We start from the raw sequence: 25,416 nt of genomic DNA, 5'->3' as shown, positions 1-25,416 counted from the left end.
GCCTAGGATTATAATATATATAAGCCTAGGATCCTTCTCACGAAGGTAAGACAAGCTATATTCCAGTTTCTCACTAAGCTCATGCCACACTCCAAGGACCTATTAACAGTTGCACTTACCATTTCAGCAGAGACAGTGGTTCTGACCAAGCATGGGCAATGTGAGGACAAGCAACCAGGTAATGATGATTTACAGGATATGTTCAAGTACTTTATGGATAACAAGTAGTGAGCCATGCGTGGCTCGTGTTTGTGCCATCTCTTATTTAACATCCTGTTTTTGGCATACTGCCACCTCATAATGTTAGTTTCAATTACTTGTATCAATGAGTTGCTGCATTGCCTGCCCGTGAGTGGCAGCAGTAGCGCTTATCGATATAAGCCCTGCCTTATTATCTTTGCTGGACTGCTATTACTTCCCGGTCGTCGTGTGTCAACGAGTCAGTTGGAAGGTGCCGGCAGTTAGTTCGGACCTGGCACTGTTTGAGTTGGCACACGGCACAAGTTGAGCTGGGGCGTGGCAGCAGTGATGTCCGTACCGCCATGACTCGCCCAACGCTTACCAACACACATGATTGGGGTGGCGACGACTTTGGTTGGTCGTCGGTCGGTCGTCTTGCCGGAAGACGTGTATTTGACTGGCGATCGCTTATTGTTGGCTGTGTGTGCTGACTCTTGATTCGTCCCTGTCTTTCAACAATTACTGCCGTTAGCATTGTCTGGATCTTCGTGTAAGTGTTCGTGAAACTGTGTGTAGTTTGTGTGATTCTGATTGACAAGTTTTTTTTTTAATGTTGTAGGCGTACTGGCTCTGAGGAGTAGGTCAGGTGGCGTTGGAGCAGGGAGAAATTCTCGACGGGACATAGTTTGGCCGGGGCCCGCTGGCTTTCTCTACACGGTGTCGGAGAGAGTGCTGTTCCCATTGCTATGAGGTGCGTGGTTCACCGACCCTGACACGAAAGTTGAGTTTGATTTAATCTACAAGCAAGTCAAGACTGTTCACATTGTGTCGTTTGGAGTTCGTTGTCGCCTGTTGGGATATTTCCACGAGCAACAACGTAATTTTCAAGTTGGAAAATTCTAGCCACCCTCTGGTGGAGTTTCACTGTATTTGGTGATTTGAATTGAAGTGCATTAGCGGAATCTTCTGCCCTGTGGCCGTTTACGTTCCGGTTACCTGCCCTGGGCGTTGACGTAAATTTCAGGCAGTGTAGTTTCCTCATCGCGTTATTGCTGTCCAGCACGGTGTGTAGTTTCACAGCTCCGTGTATGATTTGTTGTGGGCGCCGATATCTTCTTCGTTGTTCCGTTGAACTCCCGGTTGTGCCCTGGTCGGGTGAAGTGGAAGTTGTCTTGTCGGTGGGTCTGCTGACAGCCGGTCGCTTGGTTGTCGTCGTATAGTGAACGGTTGGCCCTACTGCCTGTCTCACCTAAGCGATCGTTAGTGTTTGAATTACAGGTCGATCCTCGAACATCTGGGCGCCCTTGTGTGTACTGCCTTTTTTTTAGATTTGTTCTTGTTGTTGGTACTTGTATGGCTTCTAGCCAGTTTTGTGTATTAAATTAGAGTTGTTTTACTCTCGAGGCCTTCAGCCTAATTTAAAGTACTGCTTCACGAAAGCCCTTTGGCATTTATTTTTTTTTTTTATTTTTAAGTCTTCCGCCTTCAGCAGATTTGAATTTAGCTAGTTTACTTCAACCTATTGAAATTTTAAGTCTTTGGCCTTCAGCAGGTTTGAGTTTCAGTTGTTTGTTCTTAAGGCCTCTAGCCTAAATTAAAGAACTGTTTACCATAAGGTCTTTGGTATTTAAAACAATTGATGTTTTGGTGTTTTAAGTGTTCGACCTCCAGATGATTTGAATGTAACTTATTTACTTCAACCTAACTAAAGAACTGTTTTAAGAAAAGGGTTGGCTTTTAAATTTCTGATTATGTTTGCGTTGTAAATTATTGGCCTTCAGCCATTTTTAAATTAAAGTGGCTTTCAGTCGGTAATTAAGTCCCAAAGATTAAAGCTGTGTGTTTAAAAATTTTTGGGCTGTTGTAATGTTCGATTAAATAATAAATTTGTTTGTTTGGGTGTAACTGAGAGCCCCTCATTTTGGCCGCTTTCCACAATGTATTCTATCTGCCCTGTCCGGGGGTTTGTGGTAACCATCTCAGTAAAGAGTATATGTGTTGCACAAGAGCAGACTTTAGTGCTTTCTGTTCATATATTCTACGCCATTTTCCAGTTCCTCCCTTTCTTCATAAAGAACTCTACCAATATTGTGGGGCATTGTAAATAAGCCTGTGTACTGTCTCAGCTGACACAAAGATAATGACCAAGCTCGGTGAATAGGCAAATCTAGGGTCCTCCTGAGCAGGAATTGAGGGGGTATGTGCCAGTTGCTCATCAGCGTCATGCAGCACTCAACTAGTAAGGGGGCAGAGCTGTTTCTAAGACAGAGTGCGTTGTTACTAGATCTCACACAAGGCCAATATCGTGGTCACCTACCCTCTTTCCTACCTTCTCCCCTACTACTCTGTACCAAAGGGGTGAGATAAAAATGGTTGGAAACTTTGAAATGTGTCATCCTGTTCATTAGGAAAGCTAAAACAGACTTCATGGTTGCCAGATTTACCCAAGAAGACGGAGCTAAGTTATTACTGTTATTAATGACATGTCACTTCCAGCCACACCTTTATTATAGCTATAATTTATCACCCAATTATTATATGTGCTTTCCTCCCTCTATGATTTAAGAACCAAAATTGCTGGGAAAGCTGGAACAGCATCCAAGGTTGCCAGATTCATCCAATACTCACTTTTAAAACCGGCAGACAATAAAAAAAATGCAGGATAGAGTTGTCCACAATTACGATTGTCAGATATGAAACAGGCACCTTAGTACAAAAGTTTTTCCTACCCTTATGATATGAAAAAGCGTGATTTGAACCTGCCTCTCTGACATCATAGCATATGTATGCTAAGTAAAGTAGATGGAAATTCAAAAATAGTGGGAAAATACAAGGTATTCTACGTTTACTAAGGGAGAAAACCAAATTCAAACAGCTCAGTTAGGAATACTTGTTGCTTCGTCATGGAGGGAGAGGGCGATGGTGAAGGGAGGGTGGGAGTGAAAGCTGTCCTAGACCTAATGTTGGTAGATCTTTCTAGGAACACAATTCTGAATTTCATGGATGTGGTACACCTTTAGACATTAGCCCAGACCTAATTTCGGTGGATACACGTTTGAACAATATTCCAGACCTACTCCATATGCTAGGTATGCTACAGTGACAAACAAACACTTACACAAAATATCACCAGTGGACTAGGTGTTTACAATTGTACAAAAGCGGTTCCTCAAACATTGTTTCCATCTGCTATATGCACTCCTGGAAATGGAAAAAAGAACACATTGACACCGGTGTGTCAGAGCCACCATACTTGCTCCGGACACTGTGAGAGGGCTGTACAAGCAATGATCACACGCACGGCACAGCGTACACACCAGGAACCGCAGTGTTGGCCGTCGAATGGCGCTAGCTGTGCAGCATTTGTGCACCGCCGCCGTCAGTGTCAGCCAGTTTGCCGTGGCATACGGAGCTCCATCGCAGTCTTTAACACTGGTAGCATGCCGCGACAGCGTGGACGTGAACCGTATGTGCAGTTGACGGACTTTGAGCGAGGGCGTATAGTGGGCTTGCGGGAGGCCGGGTGGACGTACCGCCGAATTGCTAAACACGTGGGGCGTGAGGTCTCCACAGTACATCGATGTTGTCGCCAGTGGTCGGCGGAAGGTGCACGTGCCCGTCGACCTGCGACCGGATCGCAGCGACGCACGGATACACGCCAAGACCGTAGGACCCTACGAAGTGCCATAGGGGACCGCACCGCCACTTCCCAGCAAATTAGGGACACTGTTGCTCCTGGGGTATCGGCGAGGACCATTCGCAACCGTCTCCATGAAGCTGGCCTACGGTCCCGCACACCGTTAGGCCGTCTTCCGCTCACGCCCCAACATCGTGCAGCCGGCCTCCAGTGGTGTCACGACAGGAGTGAATGGAGGGACGAATGGAGACGTGTCGTCTTCAGCGATGAGAGTCGCTTCTGCCTTGGTGCCAACGATGGTCGTATACGTGTTTGGCGCCGTGTAGGTGAGCGCCACAATCAGGACTGCATACGACCGAGGCACACAGGGCCAACACCCGGCATCATGGTGTGGGGAGCGATCTCCTACACTGGCCGTACACCTCTGGTGATCGTCGAGGGGACACTGAATAGTGCACGGTACATCCAAACCGTCATCGAACCCATCGTTCTACCATTCCTAGACCGGCAAGGGAAATTGCTGTTCCAACAGGACAATGCACGTCCGCATGTATCCCGTGCCACCCAACGTGCTCTAGAAGGTGTAAGTCAACTACCCTGATCTCCGGATCTGTCCCCCATTGAGCGTGTTTGGGACTGGATGAAGCGTCGTCTCACGCGGTCTGCACGTCCAGCACGAACGCTGGTCCAACTGAGGCACCAGGTGGAAATGGCATGGCAAGCCGTTCCACAGGACTACATCCAGCATATCTACGATCATCTCCATGGGAGAATAGCAGCCTGCATTGCTGCGAAAGGTGGATATACACTGTACTAGTGCCGACATTGTGCATGCTCTGTTGCCTGTGTCTATGTGCCTGTGGTTCTGTCACTGTGATCATGTGATGTATCCGACCCCAGGAATGTGTCAATAAAGTTTCCCCTTCCTGGGACAATGAATTCACGGTGTTCTTATTTCAATTTCCAGGAGTGTACATCTTTGCATTTTAGAGTACAAACGAAGCTTTGGCCACTGTAGTTGACTAGTACTCTGTGTTATTAACCCACGAAAAGTAAGAATTCGTGTTGGCCCTGCTACATGGCAAGCAAACTACTCTGTCTAAGCGCTGGAATTTCCTGTCCGCTGTAAGCAGTGAGGTGCTTGCTAGATTTAGAAGGGCAAGGTGAGCCGGACTGTTCGTACGCGGCACAATTCAGCAAAGTTACTGAGGCACCTGTGTGTAACTTAAAGTTCACACGACGGCCTGGAATGCGGAATGATACATATAGTTTGTTAGAACGTCTTTGTACCACACTAGGGCGAGAAGGGGACACAACTTTAATCGAACTTTTGTCACAACCTGTTGCAGATTTGGAAAACACAAAGTTCACTGCATGTGCACCAGCGTGTTTTTTTTGGAGCGGCCGAAATTGGCGGTTTTGTGCCGTTGCAAAAACAAACTGTTTGGAGATGGCCCTTTTTCCGCAGATGAAACACGTTACGTTACGTGATGGGCAATCTTGTCTTTTATGGCGAGGATAACATCTAGGCCAAGACTTCACTAAGTTCACCGGCTTGTTTACATCCTTACGAGGCTGTCCACCGTGATGTGTACACGCTCGCTGTTGTGGCTGCTTGGGGCGGTCGCAAGCTAGGGGTGACTCGACCCGACAAATTGGGACCTGATCAAACTTGCCACTATGGCACCCGAATCGTATTGCTCTAAGATTTGCAACATTTGATAAAGTGAAGGATCAGAGCACTTTAAGATCTGTTCCCGTATTCTTCTATCGGGGACATTGAATGTTATAGCATCTCGAATCAAGAGGTCACAGTTATTATGATTTATTTATCGTATGGAAATACACATGCAGTTTTCAGCGATATTTACACAATACAAAATAAATATTTATACATAACAAATGGAATGTACAGGAGTTTATGTTGTTGTTGTGGTCGTCAGTCCTGAGACTGGTTTGATGCAGCTCTCCATGCTACTCTATCCTGTGCAAGTTGCTTCATCTCCCAGTGCCTACTGCAACCTACATCTTTCTGAATCTGTTTAGTGTATTCATCTCTTAGTCTCCCTCTACGATTTTTACCCTCCACACTGCCCTCCAATACTAAACTTGTGATACCTTGATGCCTCAGAATATGCCCCACCCATCGATCCCTTCTTTTAGTCAAGTTGTGCCACAAATTTCCCTTCTCTCCAATTCTATTCAATACCTCCTCATTAGTTATGTGATGTACCCATCTAATCTTCAGCATTCTTCTGTAACACCACATTTCGAAACGTACTATTCTCTTCTTGTCTAAACTATTTATCGTCCACGTTTCACTTCCATACATGGCTGCACTCCATACAAATACTTCCAGAAACGACTTCCTGACACTTAAATCTATACTCGATGTTAACAAATTTCTCTTCTTCGGAAACGCTCCCTGTATTTTACCCCTGCCACCTTCAGAAGTTGAAAGAGAGTATTCCAGTCAACATTGTTGTATCTGCGACCGGGATGGTCGCGGGATTGAAATGACGGAAAGCGCGGCGGGACCCGGAAAAGAGGTCCGCTTACAACAACACAATGGGTGAGGACTGACACGACCAACGAAGGACAGAATGAACAACAAGATCGAACAACGAAGTCACAAGGAAACCTAACAAAAACATCCACTCGTACACAGAACAAGAAAGTAAATAAGTTGTCTAACGTGAGGCGATGTGTCCACAGAAGTACGCGAGATTAGACTGGCTGGCTAAGCGAGAGACCGGCGCTTAAGTAGTCTATCGGGCGCGCCGCTATTGGCCGCTGGGACCACGTGATCCACTGTGGCGCCCTCACACTAAAAGCGGGCCAGGAGGCGCGCGCCGCCACAGCTTATGACGTGATGGTGCAGAGACCTCTAGTGGTCTTCGACGTCCATGACGTCTGGCAGGGATTCAAAATCCGCGGCGCGCGGTTCCAGAATTGTCAAAAGCTTTCTCCAAGTCTACAAATGCTAGAAACGTAGGTTTGCCTTTCCTATTTTCTAAGATAAGTCGTGTGGTCAGTATTGCCTCACGTACAGGAGTTATGGTCACCAATTATACTAGGTCGCAGTAAAAGTTGCCAAAACTACACTTAAATTTACACTTCCTAGTCATGCCCGTTAATTCTGTATACCACTGACAGTACACCAGTTCCGGCTTTTTCTGCAAACGAAAAAGCTGATACCTGGCTGTAGCTACGTGAACTTGTTGGTCTTAGTACTTGGTTTATGCAGCCATTACTTCGTCATAACTTAGTTCGTCGGGAGACGCAGTTGGGAAAAGTTTTTTTTTTAAACTGAACACTGGGGGCTCTGCCATCGAGAGAAAGTATTATAGATTTGCAATACCTTGAATACGATGAACTGCGCGATGAGCTTGGAACTGTGTCAGGTATTCGTGTCATTCCTCTTGTGTCTCATTAAATTGCCAGTACGTAGGTATGCTGGGCTGCGGCACTTTTTCGGCGCCTCGGTCAGTCGGTTGTGCGACCGCTGTTGCTTGTGTAGCCAGAAATTGTTGTACCATTGTCAGCAAGGAAGCAATTTGTTGGGTCTGAAAGTCTAAAGCTTGTGTTAGATCCATAACATAGGTTGTCTGCGTCTGAGGGGCGGGGGCAGGGGGCGGAAGGGGCGTGGTAGCCATGGATTTCACAAGTAAGTTACAGCAAAAAAGCAAGCAAGCAAACCCCCTGAGAAGAGAAATTTGATTAGTTCTGCAGCTCCCCTCGTGGTATACATGCAAGAACTCAACAACAAATATGCAATTATAAACCTCTGCGATCTGAAAAATAAGAGAAGCAAGCAAAATCTTCTGAATTATACTCGTCGCCACCTTTTATGGCATTTCGTACTTAACTTTAAGTTTCCATGATATGTGGTACAAGCTCTCTGAAGTGGAGGTTCGCCACGTTCACCCTAATGTTGCTATGTGTTTGCTGTCTGTCTGCTAAACTGTCTTCAGCTCCATCTCAATAACACGGTGGAAGTCCATGGCGTACAGTCACGAACTAACTGTCATAACTGCCTCGAACTAACTGGCTAAAACTGGCCCTCCATTTCGCAACGGCGATCCTAAATACTCGCGGCTGAGAGGGGGTTGGCGACACTTCTTGCCATTGGCCTCTATCGGTACTCTCGTAACCTCTACGCCGCTGGGCGTGCTGCTGCCACTGTACGCCAGCCCACCCTCCCTTCTATTTCCCCTCTTCTGTGTGCGTGAAATGTGTATATATTGGATGCAATGACTGACAACTCACGGTACATTTCAGAACCGGCTGCCCGCGATCGCTGCGCACGTCTCCTGTGGCATGCCCACCACTACAATCGCTCACTACCTCCAGAACATCAGGGCCAGTAAGTACCACATTCTGCAGAAACATCATCCCATCCTTCTCTATTACTAATTTGGTTCTTCTTGTGCCGATATGGTTGACGTAGTAAGATAACATTGTCTGGAATAATACATGGTTCAAACATGCTATGTGATGTTTTTTCCGGGGCCTACAGTATTTGATAACTGGTAAGGGACAGAGACATTATTGGACAGGAGTAACTACAGGCAATGATAGATGACATGAAACACAATACATACATATCAAAGGTGGAGTGACACACTTATAACGATAAATGATACAGCTCTCACCACACAGGAAAGCAAGATAACAGACATAAATAACGTTCACCTATATCACAGGTCAGACTCCCAACACAAAAGTTGGTATCGGATTCCGAGTAACGAATATGCTCTCCTTGGGCACTAATGCACGTTACACAGCTGTTGCTCTTACTTCAGGGCTACTTTGGGTGTATTGCCCTAGTCCTGTCTCCAGGCGATTTTCAGTTCTTTCACGGTTCAGAGAGGGAGTGTTCCCCGATAAATACGTCTGCCAAGAGTGTTCCAGACATGCCGTATAGGGTTTAAGTCCGGAAATATGCAGGCCATTCCATACATCCAATATCTTCACAGTCCAACATGTCACTGTCCTCTCTGGGCGGGTCTTGTCTTCCATAAACAGATGGACACGATTGAGAATACTGTCTCTACAGTACCACTGCACTGCAACAGTACCTCGCGCAAATCTATACATCAGTGTTGACCCATTGTGAATAATACCAGTCAACAGCATAGCGCCAAGGTCATACCAATGATGTTCATGAACCTTCTGTGGTCTGTAACGTATTCCCCCCTTTATCAGCACTAACTGGTGTCCAGGATCACTTTCCACAATAAAGTGGGATTCGTGGGAGTACATCATTCTGGACCATTGTTGCTGACCCCAACCAACATGCTCCCTACAACAATGAACTGTTTCTTGAAAATGGCATGATTGAAGTTGAATTCATGTAACAGGCTTCCAAGCAAACATACCAGCCTGATTTAATCTCCACAAAATGGTTCTGGCAGAGACATGGGTTGCAGGGTAAAGTTATATATATTTAAAATGTTATTGTGAAGAAAATGATAATTCAAATTTAACAAGCCAAGGTCTCTTGGAGTTTATTGATTTTAACAGGAACGAAATGAAGAAGAGAGTACTAGGATACAAAATTATAAAATGATTTCGATCAATTTGTAAAACAATAAATTTAAAGAATTATCCAAAACTTAATAAAGAAAAATTAGTCGATTCTGTTCGAAAACCTGTCAACAATATTAAATTTAAAAAATTATTCTAAACTTAACAAACAGCATATAAACACTCTTATTGATTTTAACAGGAACGAAATGAAGAAGAGAGTACTAGGATACAAAACTATAAAATGATTTCGATCAATTTGTAAAACAATAAATTTAAAGAATTATTCAAAACTTAATAAAGAAAAATTAGTCGATTCTGTTCGAAAACCTGTCAACAATATTAAATTAAAAAAATTATTCTAAACTTAACAAACAGCATATAAACACTCTTATTGATTTTAACAGGAACGAAATGAAGAAGAGAGTACTAGGATACAAAACTATAAAATGATATCGATCAATTTGTAAAACTATAAATTTAAAGAATTATTCAAAACTTAATAAAGAAAAATTAGTAGATTCTGTTCGAAAACCTGTCAACAATATTAAATTAAAAAATTATTCTAAACTTAACAAACAGCATATAAACACTCTTATTGAAAAATCTGAGGACACTATAAATAATAATGACAACTAATTGAATAAAAAATCCTTAGATGATCTTTGTAAAATCTGCTAAATGAAATAATAAAAAAGTTATTCTAAACTTAACAAATAACAATTGATTGATAATATTAGTACATCTGAGGTTCATATTAGTAATGAGAATTATTTTCAAAAGTTTCTAATAGATAAATATCAAGAAGGTAAACAAAAAACTATCTGAAAAGCTTATCAGATTACAATTTTCTAGATGATTACTAGAACTACTAGAAAAGGCCTGCTTTTAAATTAGGGTAGGAATATTTGGAATTAATAATGTTCATAATATTGTTGAACCACAACAGTCTTTAATCAAATTAAACAAGAAGTAATGACTAAAATCAAGAATGTTTTAATAAACAACGATTAAAGCTAACATAAAATTTAATTGTAATTTTAAAAGACTAGATGAAATACAAGAATTTAATTTTAAAGCATGGCGTTGAAGTTTGATTATGAAAAATCAACAAACTATCAACAGAAATTGAAGAAATGCAATGAAGAAAATCTGTTTCGACTTTATTTCATGTAGGTAGTTTATAATAAATGTTTAATAGCACGTAACAATTTCTGGTTCTTCTTATATAGATATACCAAAGAAACTATAGATAATAGTGCTGTAATTAATATAAAAAATACAGTTCAAAAATTTTCTTTATTCAGTAAAACCAGCTTTACATCATGTTGATCATGATGGAGAAACAGTTTGTAAATATAGAAATATTGGATTATAATTAGATGAAATATTTGAAAAGGGGAAAATTAGTTTTCCTGTTCACTTAACAGACACTCGAAAATTTGAAAAGAAGTCGAATATTTTAATAAATGTTTACACTTACTATGAAAAATGTATTGTGCATTCTCTTCAGCATACAAAAAATAAGCAAGAAAAACAAGTTAATCTTACTTTAATTCAAGAAGAAAATTATTCTCATTATTGTTGGATAAAAGCTCTCACTTAATTAGTTCAGAATCAATTAAAAATGAACGTCAATAAGCCATATAATGGATGTTTACAAAATTTCTATTCAGAAGAAAAATTAAACAATCTCTAAAAGTATTGTAGAGCACAAAGAAACAAATGCCACTGAAATTTCAAAAAAATAAATTTAAAAATTAGGAGTACCTTTTCTAATTTATATAGATTTCGTATACCTTTTAAAGGATGGTAACATTAGTCAACCACATCCTGAAAAAGCTTATATTAATAAATGTCGGAAGCATGTACATTTTTCATTCAGCTATTATGTGAATACTCTATCTATAATTATAAAATACCTCTAACATATACTGGTAAAGATGCAGTGCAAAAATTTGTTGAAATGTTAAAACAAGAATCTAAAGAAACAGCTGAAATATATGTTTAAAATATTCGAATGATACTGACAAATGAAGAAAAAATAAATTTTACAAACGAAAAAACTTGATTTCTTTGTCTAAAGAAATTTACTACAAGACAAAAAAAGTAAGATGTCATTCTCATTTAACAGGAAAATATGGAGGAAGTGCTCATAAAGATCCTAATCTTAATTATTAAAATCATAATTTTATTCTGATTTATATTCACAATTTAGCAAACTGCGATGTTCGTTTGTCTGTCAAAGTTTTAGGAATAGGTGATCCAGATATTAATGCTATTCCAAATAACAAACAAAAATATATTTCTTTTAGTAAAGAGGATGAAGATGGATTAAAATTATGATTTTGGGCCATGTTTTAATTTTTTCCTACGAGTATTGATAAATTATCTTCTAATCGAACAAAAGAAACAGCAAAATTTTTTAAACTTGAACAATTGATATAATGATGAAGAAAGGAGTTTATCCTTATCAATATATGAACTGTGAATAAAAATGCTTTTCGATTTAGACTAAATTAACTGCAAAACTAATGAAAACAATTAAATATCAAAAATTTAGATGAATACACAAAATTATGTATATGTTTTAATACTATCAGATACTTTTGAATATTGTAGAGATACATTTATGAACTCGATCCTGGTCGAACCTGGTCTGCCTTGGGATTCTATGTTAGAAATGAAAAAAATGAATTAGATTTATAACACAATCCTGATACGTTTTTTTTTTTTTTTTTTGAAAAGCAATTCGAGGTGGTATTTCTCAAAGTAAACCAAGATATACTAAATTAAATAATAAATGTATGAAAATTATAAACCAAGAAAACAATCACAGTATATGGCATACATACACACAAATAATTTATATGATTATGCACTGTCTCAATTCTATCATTTAAAAGACTGGAATGGACAGATTCAAATTTTAAGCACTGGAAAAACTTCAAATATTAGATGATAGTACATATGGTTACATTTGAGAAGATGATTTCGAGTATCCGAAAAACTTTGGGCTTTACACAAAAATTTACCATTAGAACAACAAGGAGAAAATCTTAAACAGTGTTCAAATCTTGGTTAAAATTTAAGAAAAATGCATAGAGTATTATAATTTGATAAACAAATTGGTTGAAAAAATATATTTATTTTAGAAAAGACATGAGAAAAGCTGCAGCTAACGAATTTGCAAAACCTTCCTGTAAGTTTATGAATAATGCAGTAATTGGAGAAACAATGGCAAATATTAGAAGAAGAAAAATAGTGAAATAATAATAACAGATACAGAAAAATATATGAAATATATTTTAAAACTAAATTATGAACATGCTACCATATTTTCAGAGAATCTAAATGCAGTCTATGTGAAAAAAATAAAATAATTTAACAACCAATTTACATTCAAATGAGAAATCAATTATTTCGAAAATATAAATGAACGATTTTCATTATAATGTAATTTTCACAAAAATATGGCGATAATACTGATTCTTTTATTAATGACATAAAAATGTAGATTTATACATGTAAAGGTGTGAAATCTGTGATAAGCGAACTTGGCATAAGCGTTTATTCAAAAGATATTATTTATGAAATTCTGTACGCAAACAAGAAAGTCTTAGGAAAAATGAAAGATGAAAACTGTCTAAAAATTATGTTAGGACATGTTATTTTAAGACTGAGAAAGTATAATTAGTAAGTAGCAGATCAAGAATATAAAATATCTAAAACAGTTATAAAACCTGCTTAAAACGAAATTACTTTTGATGCTTATAATAACCTTTTGCATTACAAAAGAGAATAGTATAGAAAAATAAATTTAATTAGATCATTTAAGTTTAATCTGTAAACAGTTGAATGTAATAAAATAGTTTTAAGTTCTGATGATGATTAACATATTTATATTACAAGATCAAATTAATGATTTATCAGTTGATCATGGTAAGTCAATCCCAAACAAAATAATAGATCATAAGAATAATTCCTTACGTGAATTTAATAGTTGCATACAAGAGTAAGAAAATCAAATAATGTAGTAAAAAACTAAGCATATTCACTGTTGTTCATGATATAATAATTTTTGAGGTGTATGCACATTTTAGAAACAAAAACTTCCAACTTTTTGAAAACACCTTTTTTATCTATCAGATAATTGAATGCTTTTTTTCTCTTTTTTTACTTGATTATATTTACAGCTATGATCAAATGTAGTAGAATTTTGTAATCTTTAAGTTATATTTTCATAAGTAATTGTTTTTCTAATCCACTTATTAATGTACTTTTACATATTCTGATTTATTTTTTCTGTATTCTTATCTTCTGTAATTTTATACAATCCCAACAATTTGTCTATCAAAGGGTATTCTTATTTTTAATTTCTATTTCCTTGTAAATTTCCTTTTCTTGTTTGCACAATTGACAAATTATTTTAACTAAGCATTTATGAAAATAAAAACTAATAAATTTTTCCATCTTAATGATTTCGTTTTTAGATCTTAAAAATAGCAAAGTAGAACAATTTTAACAGAATATTGTCCCTCATAGTTAGAAAATTAGATTTTTGCAATATTTTTATTGTTTGGATGTCAAGAGTTATTCATTAAATGTTGTCAGAAATACTTGTCGAAAAATCGTAATATTTAAATAAAAAACGTTTACATAAATTTTTACCAATAACAACAACTTTTTGTAATAAATCCATTCTCAAAATTACCCAGTTCTGTTTGGCTCCCTGACATAAATGTAAATTCATTTATTTGCTTATTGGTACTTTACCTTAAGATTACTTAATTCTTTTAAATATGTAGTTAAGCCTGATTTTGGGAAATAATCTGAAAAAGCTTTCTCCATTTCCTTTTTTGTAAGGTAAGGAGTTCTTTCATTGTGTTAATTAATCTTTTCATTTTATTACCATAATTGTTCAACAATGTTAAAACAGTTGTATATTTTTGATTTGTAATATATTCAGCTGCAAAATACTGTTTTGTAACTACTCATAGGATCTATTATATCTTCTACCTTTAAAATCAATATATCCTATAGATTGTTTAAGGTTTTAGATAATTCCTAATTAAATTGATTAGGTAAATTATCTATTCTTGATTAATTATAGCTTCTACAATAACTGCTTCAACTGATGCTAAATTATTTTTAAATCCTCCATTCATTTTTTATTTATCTATTTCCAAAAACTTCCATTTATAAAATTTAAAATATCATTAATTAATAGATAATAGTTTTAGAACAAAGAAATACATTTGACCACAAATAAATCTGTTAAAATTTGGTATCCTTTTGATGTTATAATATAAGTAATTTTTCCTAAACAATTTATTAGTTTTTTTGGTATATTTCCTCCAAATGAAACAAAAATAAGTTTTATTTCTTTGTTCTTGTAATGACAACTTCTATGAGTACAACATGATTAGATTTATCTGAATTTATTATTCCAGATCCCAAAAGTTTTGGTTTATTCAACAGACATAGAAACATAACAAAAATATTTAATTTTTAATTGTTTAGCTACTTTTTGTATATTAAAATTAGGTAAAGTATTACTAATTTATTGACTATTTATTTGATCATTTTTTTTTACCTTTGTTATTCCACTTCCTTTCTCTTCCATTGCTAAATTATGTCTTTTTCTGTTCTTCTAATTCTTTACAATCTTTTTTATTTATAACTGCATTTGCATTAGCTGCAGCTATTGAAGTAGCATCAAATATAAATGGTAAAGCAGAGAATAGTAAGGTTAAAATTCCACCTTCATGTTTTGTTAATTCTAGGCCCTCTTTCCTTTTGGATAGGTAATCAACACTTTTTTTCACAATGGTTGTGCTTAATGTTATGAATAAATTAATAACTTTAGCTGTTCTTACCTGATACTTTTTTCTCATTTATGCATTGGTTTTTAGTATCTTAGTTCGAGAAATGACAAATCCAACACCATTGCAGTCTACCACATTTGGCTACTAGTTTCAGAGTAATTCTCATATTAAGGACTTTATTTCATCCCTTCCTTAGGTTTGATATGCTGCTTCCGTTTTTTGTATCCTTTCATTTAATCATATATTTAATCCATTTTATTAAGCTATCTTTGTTTGATAACATACTTGAGCTTTTTGACCATTCATGTTTTACCAATGTCCTTTACCAAAATGGTCGTGTATTTTTAAAACGAAAATTTTTTATTTTCTCTGCGGAGATTCTCGAAAGTGGACTATAGGTAATAATTGTGTAGGGCTCTAGCACAGCAGTGCTTACATATTATGTAAGTGGCAATGAAAAAGTTTCCACTCAAACGCCGTAAAGTTCAAAATCGGCATATCAATCAGGCTGAATCGCCGTGGTCATTGACACAATTCTCCCAGCAACACACCAGGTTGAAGATCCCAATTTGATAAAACAGCATGTCCTGCTATGTGAAGATGTCTGTAATCTCCTGCTGCACAGCCTCATCCGATTGAAATCGTCGACTTTTAAAGGCCCTTTTAAGGAATAGTCGGTGTGATAATTGCATTTTGAGAGGTGAGGACTATAGGGAGGGTGCCTGAGTGTCTCCCACTTCTGTTGGCGAAGCTGATAAGCCTGGTCTGTGATATCGAGTAGCGTGTTGTGTCGAATCGCGACCAGCACGGAAGTTTGCGCAAAATTCCACAGCTGTGATTTTCGAGAGACGTGTTGACCCCCACACACACATTGCTCTACCAGGATTTGTCCATCGGCAGCCATGAAAAGAATAACAGCATGTTGGTCCTGTTTGGAGGCATTTGGTAACAACGTCGCCGTTGTTCAGGTTTCCATATGTACCTCACATACATTGTAAAGACACGGATATTGCCTACCTTATATACCAGCGTCGGAGTTGCGGTACATCCCATATACACTGCAGCAACACCCTCGAGTGGAAATCTTATGATCACCCCTTATACATATGTACAGAGATATGCATATGTATATACACCAATCTGTCCTGTGTTGAACGCTAGTATTCTACGATCAGTACAAGATGTCACTTCATTTATGTGTTGCACTGTTGCCTAAAAAATTAATAAGTTATATGAATGCATGGCGTCTGTTTTTTCGGATATGTCTGAAAGAACAGAGAGCATGCAGAACCCCTAGCTGTGAAATGTATTATGTAAACTGAAGGTGGAGGGGGGAGAAAGGATAAGGAAGAGAAGGCATTGTTGATATCAGCAGCATCAGGACGTTGTGTGGCGTCAGTGGCGACGAACAAAAAAGTGTACCAGCCCAGGATTCGAATCTTTGATTTCCTGCTTTCTAGGTAATAATGTTAACCATTGCACCACCTGGACACAGCGTCTACCCCCATTGCTTGGTCTGTCTCAGCATGTCTCTGGACCGACCCATTTTCTTACCTAACGCCACCTATCTGCAGTCCCTGTCCACGTCCCCATCCCCGCTGCTCAGAGATTCCGGTAGGAGGTCGGACGTAGCAGCGCATCCCCACTGAATGTTGTGGATCCATTGTCCATCGAAGTGAATCACACTCAGTGCGGTTAGGTCTGACCTCCTGGCGGAATCTCTAAGTAGTAGGCATCCATCGAGGACATTGACAGGGTCTACTGACAGGTTTCGCTAGGTGGGAACAGGTGTCGGCCGAGAGGCGTATCGAGATAGTCCACGCAGTTGCCACAAACACTGTGTCCGGAGTTGAGCAGTGGTTAACGCAATTGCCTAGTAACCAGGGAATCCCGGGTTTCAGTCACAGTGCGGCACATATTTCGCCCGTCACCGCTGATGCCCCACAAAGCCCTGATGCAGCTGATATCAATAATACCTTACCTTTCATTTGCTCCCCCTCCTCCTTCAATTTAAAGAACAAACAACAAATACAGTTTGTCTGTACATACAACGGATGTAGTTAATCACGTGATAGAGGGTGACAAAGGAGGCCCATTGAACACGCAGTGAAGTTGAACCGCCTTATCTGTTTATTTGTGCGGCTACTGACGTTGATTCCTCGCAATGGCTTGTCCCGTCTCCTTACACATACGCACAGTACTCGCAGCGCAGGTAGGATGACACAGTGTCCCTCTTGTCGCCCCCAGAGCGCCTGCAGGCGTTCGACTTTGGCCCGGAGGAGAACCTCAGGAAGTACGGCAGCGAGCAGCCGCCGGCCTACCACGTCATCAACTCGACACTGCCCACCGCCTTCTTCCTAGGGACGCGCGACCGGCTGGTCTCCTTTGAGGTACGCAGTGCTGGCGTTCACTATTACTACTACTATCACATCTATTATTACTGTCAAGTGAGTTCTACTCACTCATAGCTACGATTAGTTACTTGCTTCAGTTACTTGTTGTGGAGAAGACCTTTCACATACTTCGCCTTGTCAACAAAGACATACCACTGGACCTACTGCAACGAATAGAAACTGATACCAACGCAGCACCTTACTGTCTTCTCAATGGCAAGACCAAGCTGGCAAATGTGACCTTCTTCCAGCATTTCGGATATTTGCTAACTACGTAAGAGCAGTTAATTACTTTCTCCTTCCCTCTGTCCTCTTTGTTTATCTCAATTGTGACTGTGTCGAACCGAACTTTTCGAGATATACGTATAACTAATTACGTAGCAATACTCAAAAGGAATTTCCCAACTTCTTTATGCAAAACCCTTGCTACTTTTTAAGTAAAACAAACTTTTTTGACATTCCACATCTTTATTCTTCATGTCTGCATTTTTATTGCCCGACATATGCAGCGTGGCAACCAACACAGTTCTCCCGATGAGAGACCAGTTTGTTGGTACCGTCACTGTTGAATGTTTGCCTTTGCTGATGGACTGGCTGGCTCTGAGCACTGTGGGGCTTAACATCTGAGGTCATCAGTCCGCTAGAACTTAGAACTACTTAAACCTAACCAACCTAAGGATATCACACACATCCATGCCCAAGGCAGGATTCGAACCTTTGCTGATGGAACTACAACCTCAATCACCTTTGCTTTCACAGCTACATCTCCATCAAAGTGAACACCTCGAAGCTATTTTTTTCAGTTTTGGAAACAGACGAAAAACAGATGGGGCAAAGATAGGTATGTAGGAAATATTATTGATGGCAGTGAACTGAAGGCGTCAGATTGATCCACATATCGCAACTCTAGTGTGGGGTGTGGCATTGTGCGTTCCATGTGTGGATCTTACGCGATATCTCCTTCTTTGAGCTAATATGCACTGTGGGCGAGTAAGAAAGGACACTTCCCGATTTTGTACTTCTAGCCATTACACATTCAAAGAACACTATTCAAAGTTTATCAATGATGTTAGCCGCATTTGCGCACCAAAATGATCCGATGGTAACAGCGGAAATTTGCGCCAAAACGTGACTCGAACCCGGATTTCTCGCTTGACGCAAGTGGTTGCCTTAAGCGCTTCGGCCACCCAAGCACGCTTCTCCTCTGACCAGATTCACAGCCTGTTACACACCACTAGCGTAACGTCACCTGCGCATGAAACCCTCACTCGCCATTTCCGGTTCCCACAAGACATAGTGTTTGGCGTGCAACTTCACAGAGATAATGCCTTGAAATTCGTCTTGTAGTTATGTAGATTTGTATGTTCAAAAAGACAAAAGGACAGACATGATGGTTGAGGATAAAACCTTAGATTTCGATGTCTTTTTTATTTTGTTTTGCAACATCCGAGCCGGCCGGAGTGGCCGTGCGGTTCTAGGCGCTTCAGTCTGGAACCACGTGACCGCTACGGTCGCAAGTTCAAATCCTGCGTCGAGCATGGATATGTGTAATGTCCTTAGGTTAGTTAGGTTTAAGTAGTTCTACGTTATAGGGCACTGATGACCACAGATGTTAAGTCCCATAGTGCTCAGAGCCATTTGAACCATTTTTGCAACATCCGATTTTGATAAAATAAGCCTATACATTGCCACAAAGTAGACTTAAGTTACCTGGCAAAACACCTTAACATTCCGCCTCGTTGTTTTGGAGTTTAGCGTTTTCGAACAGACAAATACACAGACACCACCACTTTACAGTTTTGTTGTTAGTATAGTGATGTACGTAGGAAATTTTAAAAAATCGACAAAAGTCAAGATGGTTGAATTCCTCCCATTTTGCTTTGTAACAATCGCCCATCCACCTCCCTCTCCTCCCCTCTAATCAGAGCCCACCATTTTATAGATCCAATCACAAGGTAGCTACAGAGCAGCCATATTGACCACGGTCAAATGTATCCGACAGGCTGAAATTTTTTGTGCCATTTTCAAACGTATTTATCCGAAAAATTATGTAAAGGATTTAATTTGTAATATTACCACATCTAAAAATATTTTACAGGCAATTAAAATGAAACAATGTAGACTCAGAGCAGTTGCCTTGAATGTGCCCAAAGTTTCAAATTGTTCAAATGGCTCTGAGCACTATGGGACTTAACATCTGCGGTCATCAGTCCCCTAGAACTTAGAACTACTTAAACCTAACTAACCCAAGGACAGCACACACATCCATGCCCGAGGCAGGATTCGAACCTGCGACCGTAGCAGTCGCGCGGTTCCGGACTGAGCGCCTAGAACCGCTAGCCCAAAGTATCCAATGGATCTGAATGTTCTGGGACATGTACTGAAGTGTTATCAAGAAATCTCGTAAAACAGCACTTGCGTTCATGCATGGATCGATTTATACACAACAGATGGCATAATGCTTAACGGAGCACAACATGAATTATTACGCACGTTTAAGGTACTCTGTGACGCGTGTAAAGCAGACAGGCAGGCGTCGGCAGAGTGAACTTGCTGAGCGGGGTCTCGTTTGTCACAGCTACTCTTGTCTTGCTGGTATCCATTGCTTCCTCGGCTCAGTGCAATGTGGTACACCCCCTGCAGCAAGACACAAATGGGCAAAACTGCTGGCCTGACTTACATCTTGAAGTGCACTTGTCGACGGGAATCACAAAAGTGAACAACGTTATTATCACTTCAAAATTCGGCAATAATTCAAGGGCGATATCAAAGTCAGCCGAATATTACGGCGTCTCTGTGCTGGTGTTACTATGCTTTGGAAGTCAGTCCAACATTATACTCAGTAAATTCTAATGGCATTAGCTGCATTTGCTAAACATAATGTGTGCCATGAAACTTCCTGGCAGATTAAAACTGTATGCCCGACCGAGACTCGAACTCGGGACCTTTGCCTTGCAGAGTGAAAATTTCATTCTGGAAACATCCCCTAGGCTGTGGCTAAGCCATGTCTCCGCAGTATCCTTTCTTTCAGGAGTGCTAGTTCTGCAAGGTTCGCAGAAGAGCTTCTGTAAAGTTTGGAAGGTAGGAGACGGATACTGGCAGAAGTAAAGCTGTGAGTACCGGACGTGAGTCGTGCTTCGGTAGCTCAGTTGGTAGAGCACTTGCCCGCGAAAGGCAAAGGTCCCGAGTTCGAGTCTCGGTCGGGCACACAGTTTTAATCTGCCAGGAAGTTTCATATCAGCGCACACTCCGCTGCAGAGTGAAAATTTTTTCCTGGATAATGTGTGCCATCTTCTGCTGATAATTCCAAACAGTACTAGTACTTATTCATAAATATAAGAAGGAAGGATTGCTATACTTTTAACTGCCCGCTTTCAAAATCAGTCAGAAATTATAATGCACCTTGCTAGAATATTAGCGGTGCATTGGAGTACAAAACGTTTGTCATATTCTGCTGATAATACTATATCATGCTGAAACAGTGTAAAATATTGTATTGTAACCATCCAGGATGAATTACCTAAAACGTACATCGCAAACATTGCGAAAATAGAAAGCGTTATTGATGTGCGGTATTCACAGAATGGTTGGTAGTTAGGGGCTCGTATTGTTAGCCAATAAAGAGCTTGTAATAATACTTAGATACTATATTTTTATGCAAACAGACACTTCTTACTGGAAAATCGTATTTTCAGTAGTTTCCACAGCGACGTTTGTATGCGCCATTCAGCCTGTGTAGTTAATAGGTACGATGTTTTTATGTTTGCTTACAGTGAGCTTGAATTTTCCTTGAGTGCACTGCGACTTGCTAGTTAGTTAGCCTGCGACAGTCCATACAGTAGGTCCTGAGTACTCTACGGCATTTACCAATGCAGAAAATGCAGACAGGCTCTTGGTGTAATTGGTGTAAGGAAAGTGTAGGAAGAATGCAACTCGTTCTTGTACAGTGTATGCGGCAAGATATCCCAATAGACATCAACCGTCTCAGCAAATATTTATCAACCTCTTAAAGCAGTTACGTGAATGTGATAGTTTAATACCTAGAAAACGTAACAGAAGGAGAGACGCGACGACAGAAGAGGAGGAAATTAACGTTCTTGATGCTGTTGCAGTTGATCCGCACGTTGCCTCCCGCGGAATCGCACGAGGAAGCGGCACCGGTCCTACGCATTCTCCATCGGCATAACTTTCATCCCTGTCACACCTCTCCATGAAAACTATTATGAGAATCGTGTTAACTTGTGTTCATGGGCATTGAGACAGGATCCTCCCAATGTATCACGAATCCTTTTTAGTGATGAAGCACATTTACTAATCATTGCCAGGTAAGGCGCCGAAACATGCACTACTGATCTGTTGACAATCCCCGTCGCCTTCTTCAGGTAGGACGTCAGCGTCCATGCAGCATAAACATGTGGTGCGGGATACTTAATCAGCAGCTCATAGGCCCAACTTCCGTAGAAAGAACACTGAATGGCCACAAGTACCGCAGCCTCCTAGTAGATCAGCTTCAGCGGATGCTAGAGGTCGTTCCTCTACAGACTAGGAGGTGCCTGTGCCACCAATGTGATGGCTGTCCGGCCCATACTCCACGAAGTACTACAGCATTTCAAAAATGGCTCTGAGGACTATGAGACTTAACATCTGAGGTCATCAGTCCCTTAGAACGTAGAACTAATTAAACCTACCTAACCTAAGGACATCACACACATCCATGCTCGAGGCACGATTCGAACCTGCTACCGTAGCGGTTTCGCGGTTCCAGACTGTAGCGCCTAGAACCGCTCGGCCACTCAGGCCGGCTACAGCATTTCTTCATGAATTGTTTCCAGATCGTTCGGTTGGACACAGAGGTCCTGTACTTTGACTGGCTCATTCCCCAGATTTGATGCCTGTACACTTTTTCCCGTTGGGAAAGGTGAATGACACTGTCTACAAGGACATACCAACTACATATGATGGTATGCAACGATGTTTTACAGCAGCCTACTGGACTGGAAGCATGTATTGCCGATGCCAGTGGTAATTTTGATCACAACCTGTGACGGTCAATTGATTCGTTGCTAGTCACTGATCACTGTTGCTGTGGGGTGTCAGCTATTTAAGACCTGGACCTACTGGATAGAGTGGTGGTGGGGGAGGGGGCAGTGCCAAAGTACTTGTATGTCAGCTAATGGTGGTGTATTTTCCAGTATTAAAATATAACAGCTGATTGGTAACAGGTAATGACAAATGATATAAGGCAAATGATAAGTGGTACAAGGGTAATGGGTAATAACTAAACAGGTAGCAGGTAATGGAAAATGGGTAATGGGGAAATCTAACCAGATAATGTGCATTTACTGTTTACCATTTACAGTTTCCAATTTACCATTTACCATTTGCATTTGCAACTTACCAGTAACTGATTACCCATTTTTTGCTACCCATTACCTGTTACCTATTTACTTTTCACCATCCACCATTTACCATTCACTATTAACCAATACACAATGCCCATTACCCATTACCGATTTGTGACTTACTGTGTACTGTTTACTATTATCTGTTACTTGTTACCTGGTCACTTAATACTCTTTACCATTTACCGTTGCCTGTTTTCAATGACCCACAGTCGCTAACATCCCCCAGCAACTGACAAACATCCAACACCCTACCCAGTAGCTCACAATCACCCCACAGCAAGTGCTAGTAAATCAGAGTTCCAAGGATAATTCTGATGCATAAAAGTCATACAAAATATCTAGGTGGATGATGGTAGTTTCCACTGTACGAGGACATGATTTAGGATTATCAGTAGGGAACGAGAAACGTTTTGGAATGAAAGACAAAGCCAGTACCTTACCATCAGTATAACGTTTGGCTGACTTTGAGAGCATAAGAAACTTGCTTTCGTACCTATTCAGATATACTATTGTTCAGTATGGAATACCACTACGGTGTCATGTAGTTTCCACTGTTAAGGCGACAAACGTTTAGAATTGAAAGCTGAAGTTAGCACCTTTGCATGATGTCACTATAATACTTGAACGGCTTTGATATCACTTTTTAGAGACGACTTTTTGTCGAATTAAAATATGGAATAACCTTGGTTTTTTGATAATTCTCGTTGACAAGTGCACTTTGAACTTAACTTACATCACCATTAGTGCCCATGTGTGTCCCATGCGTGTTTTGCAATGCAGCTTTCATGTCATACTACACGAAGCCGAGGATCAGATGCCCTGGACTTCTGCAAGACAAGTTAGTTGGAACAAGCAAAACGTTCAGTCAGTGAGTTCGGTCTTACCGATGCCTGCTCGCCTGCCTCTTTGCTCAGTGACGCTTGACAGGCATCGTATAACAGTCCAGAGGCGTAGAATGAACGATTCAGGGCCCCATTGTGGCTTACAACTACGGTACAGAAATCGAACTTTGCATGTACACAAGTACGGTATTACAATTTTTTCCATAAATAATTTTGAAAACCACACAGAACAGTTCAGATTGTTTGATTCCTTTTAAGCACTACTAAGGTGGCAGATTGACAGTTCCGTTTGAATGGCCTAGTCGAACGTTTCACATTTGGAATAGCCACTTTACTGTCTTTTTCAGATAAATACCTTTGAACACTGTACAAAAATTCAGATCGTTCGAATGCTTCTGAGCTTCAGCGAAAACGGCTGCTCTGACGCTACATTGTGCTAGTTCTTTTGTTCTAATCTTTTTATTTTAATATCCGTAAAGTACTTTAATGTGCAGATATTGCAAGTTACACCAAATACGTAATGTATGGGGTAAATACACTCATGCTTATAAATTAAGAATAATTGCAGAATGTGGTGCCACACAATGTGGCACTACACAAAACTGGCGCTAATAGCATAAGCACATAGGGAACACACACTACACAGATCTGTAAGTCCACGGCATTGGTGATAAGTTGAGAAAACCGTCCCAAAACACATGTGCTACAAAGCGCCACTGTTTCCTGCGTATGTGCCCCGACATTAATATGGGAAATGATCACAACGCATACGGACACAGGCCACGCTACGGGTTGGCACACCCTGGATCATGTGATCGAGCAACTGCTTGGGCATAGCCTCCCATTCTTGCACCAGTGCCTGTCGGAGCTCCTGAAGTGCTGTAGCGGCTTAAAGACGTGCAGCGATACGTCGATCGAGATCATTCCAGACGTGCTCGATGGGTTTTAGGTCTACAGAACAGTCAGGCCACTCCATTCGCCTGATATCTTCTGTTTCAAGGTACTCCTCCACGATGACAGATTGGTGGGGCCGTGCGTTATCATCCATCATGAGGAAGGTGGGACCCACTGCGCCCCTGAAAAGGTGGCCATGCTGGTGCAAATGAAAAACGACCTCCATACAGGTTCCTTGCAAGGACATTAAGGAGTTGGTATCTAGTACCTGGTTCACGCCAGAGGGTCACTGTTCATGCTATACCTGGACTTGTCCATGACCATAACCTGGGACCACTGTTCCACTGACCAGGTATTGTTTTCTTGACGCTAGGTTTTACGGGCTCTCCTGTGACCAAGGGCCAGTGGAATGCACCTTGCAGGTCTCCGGGCGAATAAACCGTGTCTGTTCAGTCGTCTGTAGGCTGTGTGTCTGGAGACAACTGTTCCAGTGGCTGCGGCAAAGTCCCGAGCAAGGCTAACTGCAGTACTCCGTGGCTGTCTGCAGGCACTGATGGTTAGATATCGGTCTTCTTGTAGTGTTGTACACTGTGGACGTCCCTTACTGTAGCGCCTGGACACGTTTCCTGTCTGCTGGAATCGTTGCCATACTCTTGAGATCACATTTTGTGGCACACGGCCCGTGCTAATACCTGCTGTGTTTGACCA

At 40.3% G+C, this 25,416-nt stretch overlaps 1 protein-coding gene across 2 annotated transcripts in view; it reads left to right on the top strand.

Moving 5' to 3' along the window:
• LOC126278201 (lipase 3-like) overlaps positions 1-25,416 on the top strand; it is a 163,021-nt gene that overhangs the window by 122,849 nt on the left and 14,756 nt on the right. Inside the window, exons 7-8 of one of the 2 annotated variants that reach the window (XM_049978122.1) lie at positions 8,099-8,183; positions 17,422-17,564. In XM_049978122.1, the coding sequence (XP_049834079.1) occupies positions 8,099-8,183; positions 17,422-17,564 (228 nt within the window). The remainder of the gene's footprint in view (positions 1-8,098; positions 8,184-17,421; positions 17,565-25,416) is intronic. The other variant, XM_049978123.1, reaches the window with a different exon arrangement.

This window comes from Schistocerca gregaria, chromosome 6 (assembly GCF_023897955.1).
Source record: "Schistocerca gregaria isolate iqSchGreg1 chromosome 6, iqSchGreg1.2, whole genome shotgun sequence".
NCBI classification, from domain to species: Eukaryota; Metazoa; Arthropoda; class Insecta; order Orthoptera; family Acrididae; genus Schistocerca; species Schistocerca gregaria.
This window is presented reverse-complemented; position numbering and strand designations above follow the sequence as displayed.